This window comes from Pithys albifrons, chromosome 6, assembly GCF_047495875.1.
Source record: "Pithys albifrons albifrons isolate INPA30051 chromosome 6, PitAlb_v1, whole genome shotgun sequence".
NCBI lineage: Eukaryota > Metazoa > Chordata > Aves > Passeriformes > Thamnophilidae > Pithys > Pithys albifrons.
Window position 1 is genome coordinate 40661528 of NC_092463.1, and position 13002 is coordinate 40674529.

At 45.2% G+C, this 13002-nt stretch overlaps 1 protein-coding gene across 7 annotated transcripts in view; it reads right to left on the bottom strand.

The window, feature by feature from the left end:
- Nucleotides 1–789: 789 nt before the first annotated feature.
- The window catches only part of LRP4 (LDL receptor related protein 4), an 88816-nt gene continuing 76603 nt past the window's right edge, over nt 790–13002 (bottom strand). For 4 of the 7 annotated variants that reach the window (XM_071558509.1, XM_071558507.1, XM_071558505.1 and 1 more), the window contains exons 28-38: nt 11856–12159; nt 11303–11521; nt 10860–10994; nt 10502–10610; nt 10031–10178; nt 9387–9500; nt 8969–9092; nt 7928–7995; nt 7222–7309; nt 6549–6690; nt 790–4769 (exon numbers count right to left, since the gene is read on the bottom strand). In XM_071558509.1, the coding sequence (XP_071414610.1) occupies nt 4434–4769; nt 6549–6690; nt 7222–7309; nt 7928–7995; nt 8969–9092; nt 9387–9500; nt 10031–10178; nt 10502–10610; nt 10860–10994; nt 11303–11521; nt 11856–12159 (1787 nt within the window). In that variant the 3' untranslated portion in view covers nt 790–4433. Of the gene's footprint in view, nt 4770–5928; nt 5998–6548; nt 6691–7221; nt 7310–7927; nt 7996–8968; nt 9093–9386; nt 9501–10030; nt 10179–10501; nt 10611–10859; nt 10995–11302; nt 11522–11855; nt 12160–13002 lie in introns of all 7 variants that reach the window. The other 3 variants (XM_071558508.1, XM_071558506.1, XM_071558511.1) reach the window with 2 other exon arrangements.

Below are 13002 nucleotides of genomic sequence, written 5' to 3' on the forward strand. Positions count from 1 at the left end.
GCGTCCATTGGCCGCCGCCGGCCCCGCCCGCGCGCCCGCCCGCGCGTCTCATTGGCCCGTTTGAATCCGGCAGCCGCTGCGCGTGCGCCCCGCGCGCCCCCAGTGCGGCGGCAGCGCCGAGACCCGCCGGCCCTGTCCCGCGCTGCCAGCCGTGCCCCGGGGGCCGTGCGGGGCCCGGGCCTCCTGGAGAGCGGCCCTGCTGAGCTCCCGACGGAGGCAGCCGCGTCAGGCCCCCGGACCCTTTGGCCAAGGGCTAAAGCAGCTCGGGGCTGGTTCATTCAGCTTTGGGAAAGGACCCGTTACAGGAGAACGCACTGTCTCCTCCACTGGGAGCAGCGGGTTGGCAAGGCAGGAACTGGAGAGACGACTGAGGGCACCTCGTCAGTACGTGCAGGGAGGGTGCCAGCAGGAGGGAGCCAGGTTCTTCTCGGTGGTGCAGGGCAACAGCACAAGAGACAATGGGCAATGCAGGAAGCTCCACCTGAACATGAGGAAAGAACTTCTTTACTGTGTGGGTGACCGTGTACGGGGGGAGAGGTCGTGAAGCCGCCCTCAGTTCCAGAAGTGTCTGGATGCAGTCCTGTGCCATGTGTTCTAGGCTGACCGTGCTTGAGCAAGGAGGTTGGAACAGAGGACCCACTGCAGTCCCTTCCAGCCAGACCCATTCTGGGAGGGGGGGTGTGGTGTTGGTATAGTGTGTTTTCCCTCCTTTGCTTCTTCACTTTAGCCGAAACAATTGAAGGAAAAATTCTTAGGGGTAATTGGAATAAAAGACAAGGGACAGCAGAGTGCCATGCACACAACTGCAATTAATATTCCAGTGCCATCTTTCCCATGCCCCTGTGTCAACACCATCAGTTTTTTGAAAAGTGAGGTGGTTTTATTTTTGCATGACCTGACTGAAATCACTTTTGTGCTGTGCTTCAACTGTACCATGAGCAGTAATAGAACTGAAATGTTTTAAATGTTTTAGGTACTTCTTTCATCAGAAAGGGACAAAATGTGTTACAAGATTAGCACTAGTACTGCAGTGTCAGTTATTAGTGAATGTTTCATTCATTACTCAGCCTTTTGTACTATTTAAACTCTTGGTTACCAAAAAAATGCCACAGAAGCTTGAACAAACCCCCTTACATATAGAAAAAACAGCTCCTCAGCTTTCCTTTCTACTGGGCAGAGCCTTGGGACTTCTACAGTCCTAATACATTCCAAAAAGAACATCCTTTTCTGTTGCCATGTTAAAATGGGGTGGGAAAAAAGAAAAGAAGCAAGGTGGGAGCAGAGTGAGAGGTATTATGTGTATGCAGGAAATTGCAAAACTGTCTGCAGATATTGGGCCCTTCTTTCAAAGTCACAGGAGTACAGTGTGTGCTGCAACCAGGTTATTCCAAGAACCCAGACCCATTCCTACCTTCTTGCTCCTCTCAAAGCAAAATTGACGTTCTTCACAAAATGGTCTCCTCTTTTAAAGGAGAGTCCAAATAACATGCATGATTCATAACCAAAAGCCAGGCAGAATGGTTAAGAAAAGCTAAATTTATATTAAATTATCATCAACCCCTAAAATACTGAACACAGTGGTTAAATAACTCCAGAAAGTCCAATGTCTCCAGTGAGTAACGTTAAAACCATTACACAGGAACACATGGGAATCACTGACAGTAGCTCAGGACAGACAGGAGAGAGGTTTGCTTTTTACATAGTAAATCAGTGCTCAAGAGATCATCCTCCAGTAGCCTTTCTACATTCTTAACATCCTAAGTGCAACGAGGGTCTTCTCTCCCCAGAACAGGGAACCCTGATGGAACCTCTAGGCAGCATCTCACTGGGGCTGTCTCTAGGAAAAAGACATTCATTTCTGCCCACCTCACTGGTAGAGGACAGGTTGTGTGACACTTTGTTGCTCCTTTTCACCATAATCATTTGAGGAGGGGAGCAGAAAGCAGTTATGAATGGTTATTAGGCTGGAGTGAGCAGGGTCCCTCCTAAGAAGCAGCAGAGAATATTGATCAAGGTGGAGATCACAAGCACCATGAGCTGTTGAAACTGTGTTTTTCCTTTCCATTCCACACTTGTGACTCGGACAGCAATTATTCTGACAGGCTGACTGACCCTCAAGTGACAGGTCTGGGCAGATGTTTGTTTCCCTTCACCCCTGTCCCACCTCATGATTTTGGTGCACACTTACATAAGCTGTTGAGGAAAAAAGAATCCAAAACGACTCATTCCAAAACCCAAAGAAACCATGCTCTCCTACAAGTCAGAGTCTTCCTCCTTCATCTCCTCACTCCCAGCCCTGATGCCCCTGCTCCTACACGTGGTTTCTTTTCTAATCGATTCTTCTGCCTACTTGAGCCCTCTGGTGTTGTCCCTGCATGAGGCAGCTTAGATGGGCAAGGTCCATGCCAATGATACACACTCCTTTCTCAGTTCCCAGTTGAGTCCACACCTCAATCCCGAAGTACCTCTGCCCAACAAAATCAATGCTTCCCAGGCTGGAGTCAATCAAATAAATAATTAAATAAAAATCTAATTTAAAAAAATAAAAATAAATCCCTCTGGCAATAAGGAAGAATCCCACATTTACACAGGGAAATTTCCAAGCCTTAGCTCCAGTTCATTTTCCACAGGAACATACAGCAGTCAGCCCAATGGTGCAGTTACGGAGTTTCAAGCCACCTAGCCAGGTTGAAGCTGCAGCCTTCCCCTTTCCGCTCAGCTATCTCTGCTGTGAAAAGTACAGCCAACCCACTGGCAACGGCCGTGTTTTTCAGGGGTAGCTGGCCTGTTAGTATATAAACAAGGTTAGGCACAGGAGATGCACCCTCCCCCTACTTCTAAACCATACCCCTACTGTAAGTTTTGCTCTCTTTACAACATGGGTGGAAATGTACTTGACCTCTTTCTAGGTGATAATGAGGTTACAGAGTTTGCAGTGAAAAATTATCCACTGTAAAGTTCTGCTTCCAAGTATCTGGCTTAACACAATATTCTACCATGTGACTTCAGAGGTTAATATAAATTTCATTTTTGAAGAAGTGTCAAGAGATATTTTCTCTATGTTTTTTCCTTTTGAACAAACAGATGACAAGAGAGTATGAAAAGGTCCTTGTGAGTGTGCAAGCCCCAGCTCCAAATACAGCTGGGCTGTAGCTGCAAGGGTAGGATGACATTCCCTAGAGGGTAAAAGCCTTGAAGGCCAGAGAACAACTGAAGCTTGTGTAGCTGATGCGAAAAATTACTTGGCAAGGAGACCTATTTAGTGGTAACAGAAGAACTTAAAGTGCAATTCTATCTGATTAACAACCACTTTAAATGGCCCTTGCAGCTCCCTGATTATTGTCTCCCACTCCAGGTCAAATGGGCTCAAGCCCAGTAATAAAGCGGTTCCTAACTGAGCATTCTCCTGGCAAAGACTCAACCAAGGAAATCTCTCTTTTCCCTTATTATGGTAGTCAAAGGTCCTAAAAGCCAAGATAATTGGGACCTTGCAGAATTGGGACTAGTGGGGATCTAGCAGGTTTTTTTATATAAGTTAGGTGAAAATGAGTAGACACTAGGTGTTGCTGAGATCCATTGCCTCCCATTAGCTCTGTAGAGCTAAGAAAAATACAATCTCTTCTTCCCTCAAGTTCAGCACTCAGACTCCAGTACCCACAGGGAACAGTTCTGAAAGGGCCATTTGCTGTCTCTATTTTTCCCAGAGCTGAAACATGTTTTAACAGAAGAGGGGAGAACAGGAGCAGTGTCCACTGCCAGCAACAGACACAGTGCTCCAATCTGAGCATTCCTTAAAGTTTTCAGTAGCAGATGTAAAAGTAAGCAGTGATGCTCTCATGGAGTGAGTCATGGCAACTGTGGTTACCCTCTTTATGCCTTTAAAAGGTGACCTGATGCTGGGTCAGTGTTCTCTTGAGCCCCAAAGTATACCTCATCTATACCAAGACCTCTCTCAAGTCAGAGACCCCTCAACACCAAGCCTCAAAGAGTGCTGCTAGTGCTGGAACAACTAGAGGTACTTCTGTGACCAGGAGCCAGCAATGAGGCAGCTCTGCTCTCTTCATGGGCATTGACCGTGAGCTGGATGGCACAGGACTTACAGGCTGCCAGGGAACACAGACTCTGAACCAGATTCAGGCAGAGGAGTCACTGCAAAAGTTAACATGGCAGCTTCCAGGAAAAGGGGACATATAAATAAACCACAGACAGTGAAAATTAATCAAAAGGGTCTCTGGGTTCCAACCCACCCATCCTCCCTCTCCAACCACAACAGCACAGCTGCCCAAGCTCCTTGCTGAAAGACAGTCACAGTCTCTGGGCCTTGTCAGAAAGGCTAGTCTCTGTGCCCTTCCTTGCGTAGCAGGCAGAGTCCTGTCCTTTTGTGCAGAGTGGAGGGTATGGAGGGTCAGAGTGTTTCCAAAGTCACATGTACTTTAGACCTCACTCTCTGTGGAGGGCTTGCGTTGGTGTTTCCAGCCTGTGTCTGGGAGTGAGCCACGCCGTTCAGGAGTGGCTGCTGCTGTGTTAACACTGCTGCATTCAGACTGTTCTTCCTGTAGCAGCTGCTCAGTTTCGGTGTCATCCAGTGAGCCAGAACTAGCCTGGATAGAGACCGTGTCTGTCTTCATGCAGACATGGTCCCGGAGGATCCCTCCGCGAGAGCTCCGAATCTGCTTAAGGTCATCCCATGCAGAATCATCACTGGATAAAAGGCATATCCCTTCCACAATCTTGATCTTCTCCTTTGTGTAGCTGTCGTCAGGACCAGTCTAGGGAGCAGACAGATGAATGAGAAAATACATCTACAGAAAAATATGGCAAAGAGCAATGCAGAGCTGGAATGAAGACAGTGAAGCAGACCAAAAGCAGGACCTCCATGTAAACAGCCACTGGCTTTAACTACCACGATGACAGAACCCAGTCTAACTTTCCCTTCAGTTCTTTACTATCTCCAGACACATCCTTCCTTCAAGAGCTTATTTCAAACTCTGTAAGACTTCAAATCATGCAAGGGCAATGAGGATGAGCTCACTATTCTAATTCAACTGTACATATTCCCTGATGGCAGAGAGTAAGAACGTTGAAGCTAAAAAGGAAGGAAAAAACCCACCAAACAAAACGGGAAGCAGGAATAGACAAAAAAAGTCATGGTAAAAGCAGGCAGGGAATCAATTCTAGGTCTGCAATATATTCACATCTGAGTCATTCTAGATTTGCCTCTCAGGAAAACACAGCTGGAATACCACTGTTGAGTCGGAGTCTCACAGTGATACAGAGGAAGGAGATTATAGGGAAACAACAGAAATTATCAGAGGCTAAAGGGACCACACTGAGATTAAAGCAGTGAAATCTGTCTAACTTGGCTCACTGACAAATACGAAGCATTAGAACATCTGATCTATCCCCACGGGGGATGTGGAGGGAGTGGAAAATATAGATTTGGGTATATATAGAAGCATGAGAATTAAGAGAAAACTGGAAAGGATTTAGATTCCCAGATAAATAATTGTGGCTTATCCTTTGTAGATAAGGCTAAAATGGCATGGAAGTTTGGGAAATTTATTGGATAGTAACTCTGAAAAACCAAGTCAGGGAAAACTCTCTCCTGCATAAGTCTTGCTGTGATCCCCACTAGAGAAATTCAATGACCTAACAGATTATCATAAATAGTCCTACAGAAATTATCTATTTCTAATCTCCCATATGGACTGCCCAGACCAAAGAATCTGCCACAGAGAATTCCTTATACTTTCTTGACAAGCCATAGAGAATTCCTCATACTTTCTTGACAAGCAGTAGAGCTGGTGTAAGGACATAAAAGCAGGAGAGGGGAAAAACCAAGAAAGAGCAGTTAGTATGGGACACACTTGAGCCACACAACCGAGCTTGAGTGAGGGAGGCAGGATCGAACACGCACAGCAGTGATACCTGACGTGAGGATGTGGACGGAAATCAGAAGAGGGAAGATGAGAAGCTATCTGAGTGATAAGAAAGCTTCTGAGGAGAAAAGAGAGGAGAAACTAAGTGCTACAAGATATCATATTAAACCCTCTCCATCCTGTGGCATTAAGGGCCTTTAAAGTGCTCTGTTTATGAGGGCTCCAGTTTTTAATCTATCCCACCCCTTCCAGGCAGTGTGCAGCCAGGAGCCACATTCTTGTTACCAACTGCCTTCTGGCTGCCTGGTTACCCATGTGACTGTCCAAAGCAACTGTGGTACAACAGTCACTAACCAACACCCATATCCAAGGAAGACAATTCCAATTTACGTAAGTACTTTGAGGGCCAGCACCCAATGCAAATGAAATACAAGGCACTGTGGGAACAGAGAAGAAGCAGAGAACTAAAGCCATGTTAAATTCACTACAGGTCACTGGGGAAGAAGTGCTGCTGGCTAATCTCCATAGCAGTCTGAACAATTCACTGAAGCTGCTCTCCTATGTCCTAGAAGTAAATGCTGAGAAGTTGCAACGTTTTCACAAACTGAGGCCTGTAATACTCAACAGCAACTTGAGCTGGGCTCCCATGTGCTGAGTAGCAGCTCTTACCTCTTTCTTATAGCACAACTGGTTGTACATGTTTGGTTTAGGAATAGACTCAATCTTCACCTCCTGGGTAGATGTCCGGTATGAGGGATTACTGTAGGTCAGGTTCCCCAAGCTAGGGTCTGTGAACTTGGACTTATTATGCCTAGAGAGAGAAAGCTGTCAGAAAAGATACAGGGCCCTACAACCAGTGTGCAAAGTTCCTGAGTGCTCAGCAAAAGGAAAGCTCCAGTTATCTTCACTTTCCTCAAAAAGAGAATGCTGGCTTCACCTGGCTCTTCAGCTACTAGTCCATTTACCAGCTGCAAGTACAGCAAGGCACTGCCATGTAACCACAGAAGTTATACTGGAAGGAACTGGTGAAGTTATCTGGCAGAAGGCACATCAGCTCATACCTCTACTGAGATAAAAATTATCTCACGTCCCTGTCCATAACTCATAAACTCTCTGCAGAAATTTAGCCAATAAGGCTTCAGATAATAGAAGTGTATTTGCAACACTTCAACTGCACAGGATTCAAACCTGGCCGATAAAATCATCAAGCACTGCTTCCAATGGAGAACAAAAGGATTGTAAATGACAATAAAGAAAGATTAGGTGCTTTCAGGAGCTTTTTTCTCCTTCAGTTCTGGAGTTTACTATTGGCCAGGAGAGGGGGAACAAAAAGATCACTTACCTATATATAATTAAAGCAACAATAAGCAGTAAAATAAACAAGATGCTGAGAAGACCTCCAATAATGTAGCTGACATGCAGTCCTTCTCCTGAAAATGAACACTAAAGGTAATTTATGCACTCATCTTAATTTTTACTGGATAATACTAACTTTGGTGTAACACCTAATGGGAGGGGTTTCTCTATACAGAAGTATGTAAAGCAAAATATCAGCACATCAAGGTTTAACAGTGGGTTTTGTTCAGCTTCATATGCAACCAAACATATTAACATTTCCTCCCACCCAGGCCCTGAGGAACAAACCACAGAGCATCAAGAACTTTGTAATAGGGTGAGTTATGCCCCCTTGCTGACAGGTTACTCCTGCAGTGGGAAACAATTACCCTAGTCAACAATCTTCAACTAAACACAAGGAGGACAGTGAAGAAGAGTATCATTAATGGGAAGACCCAAGGGATGAGGTATGGGATGAAAGAAAACAGAACTATTCTTCAGACCAAAGGGTCATTTGGAAAAGTCCCCACACAGGCTAATGAATGTCTATGACTGATGTTTATCCTTAGATGCACTTTGCTCTGCTCAGAGGGTTTTTGAGTAATTCAAGTCTGAGTTTCACAAATTTGAATTTCAGGCACTATGGACTGGAATGGCCTGGGCACATCTGTAGGAACACCCTTGGTGGAGAAGAGTGAAAGAAAGGAACTCACCCATGGTTGCCAGCACTGCCTCATTGGCATGAGTACATAAGCCTTGCCTAGCATCTTTGTCAGAGCAGCTGAATGACAGAAGGACAGTCAGTTACTGAAAGTAGAATCAACAGTATCAAAGGTATCAAAAACCAGGACAGAATGCACTAGCACTGATATTCTTTCCATTTCCAGCTCAAAAACAGAGGTCTGCCTTTCTCTTCTTCAGTATTCTTCTGTCTCCAGAGATGAGAGGACCATACACAAATGTATACAGGGGCGTGTGTATGTATGTATCAATTATCAGTCTGCAATATCTGCAGATCTGAGTCATTCTAAATTCACCTCTCAGGTACACAGGTGTACACATATGTCTATCAGAAAATTTCAGCATCAGTGCTGAAGCAAAAATCAAAACATCTCAGAGTCAGGACTAAGAGCTTTCTATCCAATAAATCATACTCAACAAAGTGGAATTTTTGCCTTGTAAATAACTCAGCCATATATTATGGAACATACTTTTTGTTGGGTTGTATAAACAGCAGGTTGTAGGGAATTAGCAAGAAAAAAGTCTCTTAACTACCTGCATTGAAACTTCAATATTTGAGCTGCCAAGTTTCTTTTCTGTCCCAAGCAAGCCTATCCCATTGTAGGCAGGGCAGAATCACTTCCTCAGATCTGAGATGTGTCAGTGAATTAAAGTGACAGACTCCCTGTCCCTCCTCTCAGAAAAAAGTTCTCAAAATTAGGAGCTAAAAATCAATCAAATGAATGACACGAAGTCTAAGGAGGATTTTAACACTTCAGCACAGTCAGCCTAAACACACATTTAAACAGAACAGAGAGAAAGACTCTGCACCTCTTTCTTGCCAGCTCAACGGTGTTCTGCATTCTTTGTCATACTGTTCCCCCCATTAAGAATGTGAAATCTGGAGCTGGAATAGCCTTTTTGGGCTAGGGATAGGTACATTTGGATGATGACAACCAGAGGGGGCTTGCATGTGGCACCATGCAAAAGCTGTGACTTTCACACCCCAATTACAAGAGAACAAGAGCACTTACTTTCTTTCCACTGCTTCTACAGACGTGAGAGGTTTGGTTGTTGAGGTATCTACTCTGCCAGGCGGTGTTGGAGTTCTCTCCCTTACACTGCTTGGTTCAGGACGAGGGGGCACCACACCAGGAACTAGAACAACAGAGACAAATAAGCTGGCCCTCAATACTGTGCGACAGATTACCCAGTCTGATAGGCCATTTCTGAAACTCTCTATAGCTTGTAGGAGCAGCTCTGCCATCTCAAATGCAATCTGCCAGCAGAAGGCAGCTCTGTTGCTCACAACCACCTGCCTTATTTCCAGTATGCAACTCCGCATAAGATTGATACACTGGAGAGCCCCAGCTGCTTTGGCTGCCACTGTGTAAGCAGTAGCAGCGTCTCACTTACAGAAGCTGCTACTCCAGGGACACTCAGTAAACTCACTAGTAGAACAGGGCCGCCCATCTGGTTCATCCGGACACGCACAGATGAAGTCAGAAGCCCTGGCAAAGCAGAGGTGAGTACAGCCTCCGTTGTTCACTCCACAAGCATTAGTACCTAGAAGGAACAAACAGTTTTCTAAATGTGCTGCACATGATCAAGTAGGAGCTCAGAGCAACAACCTTTTTTCCTTCTCAACCAGAGATACTTTGCAGAAATCCATCAAGTTACTATGTTTATGGCACGTGCCCTTCATCTGACTGCTAAGAAAGTGATGACAATAGCCAGACGCTGCTTGCACTAGGGCAGTCTTGAAATGAAGACATGGGAAATCCTGAGACAGAAGCCCAGACAACACAATTGCACAGAGGAAAAAACAAAAAGCTTACATTTTTCTGTTTTAACACAATGTCAGGTGAACAACACAGAAAGTGACATTTGCTAATCAAAGCTCTAACAGAACACCATTAACATGTACTTGACTGAAAAGTCACAGGTAGACAAGGAATGTGCTGAGGGAAGATGTATTAATAGTTTGAGTACAAGAAAGGATGTCATCCTCACTTGACATCCATAGTAGCACAGTGGTTTCAGAATTCTTTTTGTCTACAATTAGCATTTGCCCAAATCCAGGTCCTCCCATTTACCTGTCTGCCTCTGAGGGGAAACCACAATGATATCCATCAATCCCTCAACATTGGCTAGGACCGTCTCTTTGTTCCGCCCAGAGTATTTGTCCACTCTCTGGATAGATTTCGTTTGCCAGTCAGTCCAGTATATCCATCTATCCTGCTGCTCAGGGAGACAGCAAAGAAAATTCACAGCCATTAGCATGTTTAGCCATGTAGACACAAGATACCCATAAAAAAACATATCCCAGTGGCAGGAGGCACAAAACAAAAGCCTTTTCAAACCCTTATCCTCTTATCATAAAGATGACTGTCTACACCCTACAGGAGTTTAGACAAACTTCCTCTGTTAGCTCCAGAGAAGATGGAAATACTACCCCCTCAGCCATCTTGGTTTCCCAGACTGTAACACTTCCCTGTCCCTGAACTCCACTCTCCAAACTCATCAACACACCATGGAGAACAGCAGCAGCAGGAAAATCTTCTTACCTGTGTCAGAGCAAAAGGATGTGACACCTGGTTGACCAACACCTGGCGTAGCTTCCCATTGAGATCACAACTCTCTATGCGATCAAGGTGTGCATCCACCCAGTATATCCTGAAGGAACAGGGAAAGAGAGGAGCTTCCATGTATACTTCACTTTCTAGTCATTCACTAGCCAAGATCATGGAAGCAATAAGACAGATCAGAAAAAAAAAAAACAAAAAACCTCAACCAAACAAAAAACAAATCGCCTCTAAAACAAACCCAAACCCACAGTGCTACTCCCATAAACAAGGCTAAGAGGGCTAAAAAATTCATTACATCTCTTAACCCCATGCACATATAAGAAAATCTTTCACCGACCTTCTGGTGTCATAATCCAAAGTCAATCCATTGGGCCATCCTAGGTCAGTGTTAATCAGGATTTTACGTTCAGAGCCATCCAAGTTTGCCCGTTCAATTTTAGCAATGTGACCCCAATCTGTCCAGAAGAGGTACCTGAGGAGACAAAAGACAAGTGTAAGAAGAAAAGACCATTTCATTTAGCCTTATGACAGTTTTAGTTATGAATGAAACTGCCAGATTCTTCAGGTTCAAAAAAGATAGTATGGTCTGTAGCCTGCTTCTCACAGCCATCGGCCCAATGTTCTAATTCGCTGTCTGCCTGATTACATGTTACTCTGTGTCAGCCCCTTGCTGGTACCTGCAGATTCACATGGCACATCTCTTTTTCCTCCCACAATCTCCTCTTCCAATCTGCCTCTGTGCAGCCTTTCTCCCTGCCCCACCAATAACCCCATACCTACCCCTTTTTGGGAAAGACAGCAATGGCTCGGGGTTCATCCAGGCTGTTGTTGATCAGCACTTTCCTAGAGCTTCCATCCAGTCTAGCTACTTCAATGGTATTGCGTCCTGTGTCTGTCCAGTAGAGGTTCCTGGCAACCCAGTCCACTGCCAGGCCATCCGTAGTCTTCAAACCCTGACCAATCACAGTTTCCATGTTGCTGCCATTCAGATCAGCCCGTCTGGATGGAAACCAGCAACAAATGGCAGTGAGGAATGGGTAGCTCCTGGAAAGCCTTCACACCTCCATATGTGATCACCACAGGACCACTGCATACTCCTACCTCCCTGATACCTCTTTCCCCATAGTCTTCATCAGGTTAAACACACCTTCAGCATTTCGTTCAATGATATACATGATACTGTGTACCAAACACAAGGTGTAAGTAGTGGTTTAGTGACAGCATCTCAGGCTACCAAGTCTGCTGGCACACTCACTGGGTGGCTCACTGTGGCACAATGAGCACAAGTCTCTGGGTGCCCTAGACACCAGCCAAGCAGATGACTGGCACCTACCTGATAACATCCAGAAATACATCCGTGTAGTAAATCTTGCCATCCACATTATCATAGTCCAGAGAAATGACATTGTTCAGCTCAGGGACAGGTATGTGCACATCTGTGTGGTCACTGGTGTCCAGCGAGATACGACGGATGGAAGCACGGCTAGAGAAAAGTAGGTAGGTCTCTGGAGAAGAGTCACATGTCTGCTCATCTCTCTTCAGCTGGATGCCAGTGGGGCAGGCACAGGAGAAACCAGTGGGGTGAGGCAAACAAAGGTGGGAGCAGCCACCATTATGAACTCCGCATTTATTGAAGCCTTTAGAAACAGGGAAAACACAGTTTAAGGATCCCACAGACCAAAGCTTTCCTTTAAAGGCTACATACATGCACCACTTGCTAGCAGCTGAGTTCATCCATACCATCCCAACTTTGCTGGGAATCTACAGCCCTTCACACAGGGACACTCCCCCTCCTCTCCAAGATTCATGGTAGGTATGGGCATGGCTGGCAAGGAGAATGTGAAGGCCCAGAAGAAGAGGGAACATTAGAAGCAAAATCCTGACCTTCATTCCTTGCTAATCATAGTTTTCCCATGGAAAAGGAACAGCCAAATGCTCATAGTTTCATGCAACTGCAGTTTAGCTTTATTACTACTACAAACAGTAATGCTGACAGAAAGATCCAACCCTGTGGGGAAACAGTGTGACAATGCACCAGAGGCCAGGCTGACAAAGAAGCTTCTGTTTCAACTTAGCTGCACACAGTGGCAAGTAAACAAAGGCATCAGAGAAGCCTGCTGAAAGTGCCTGACGTATTAGGGTCGTCGGGGTTTTTTTCATTGTAAAAAACCCAGCATACATTTACTAGGAGGGAATAAGCCCAGAAGATAGGTGCAAGGAGTGGGAAGAAGACAGTGTGGATATGATGGCCAAACTGTTGGTCAGCTTTAAGTTATATTGCAAAGTTACACTGTCGAGAGTGATGATATACTGTTAGTAATCACAGGAAAAGCAGCACAGTTTTCTGGAGAAGTACATTGTGGAAATTCCACCAGAACAAAGTCTTAGCACAAAGTAACGACTTCCACTGAGAACAAGGAGGCAAGATGGGGTCATATAGGATCCCCAAAGAGTACCAAAGATTTGACTCTGTCACAGAA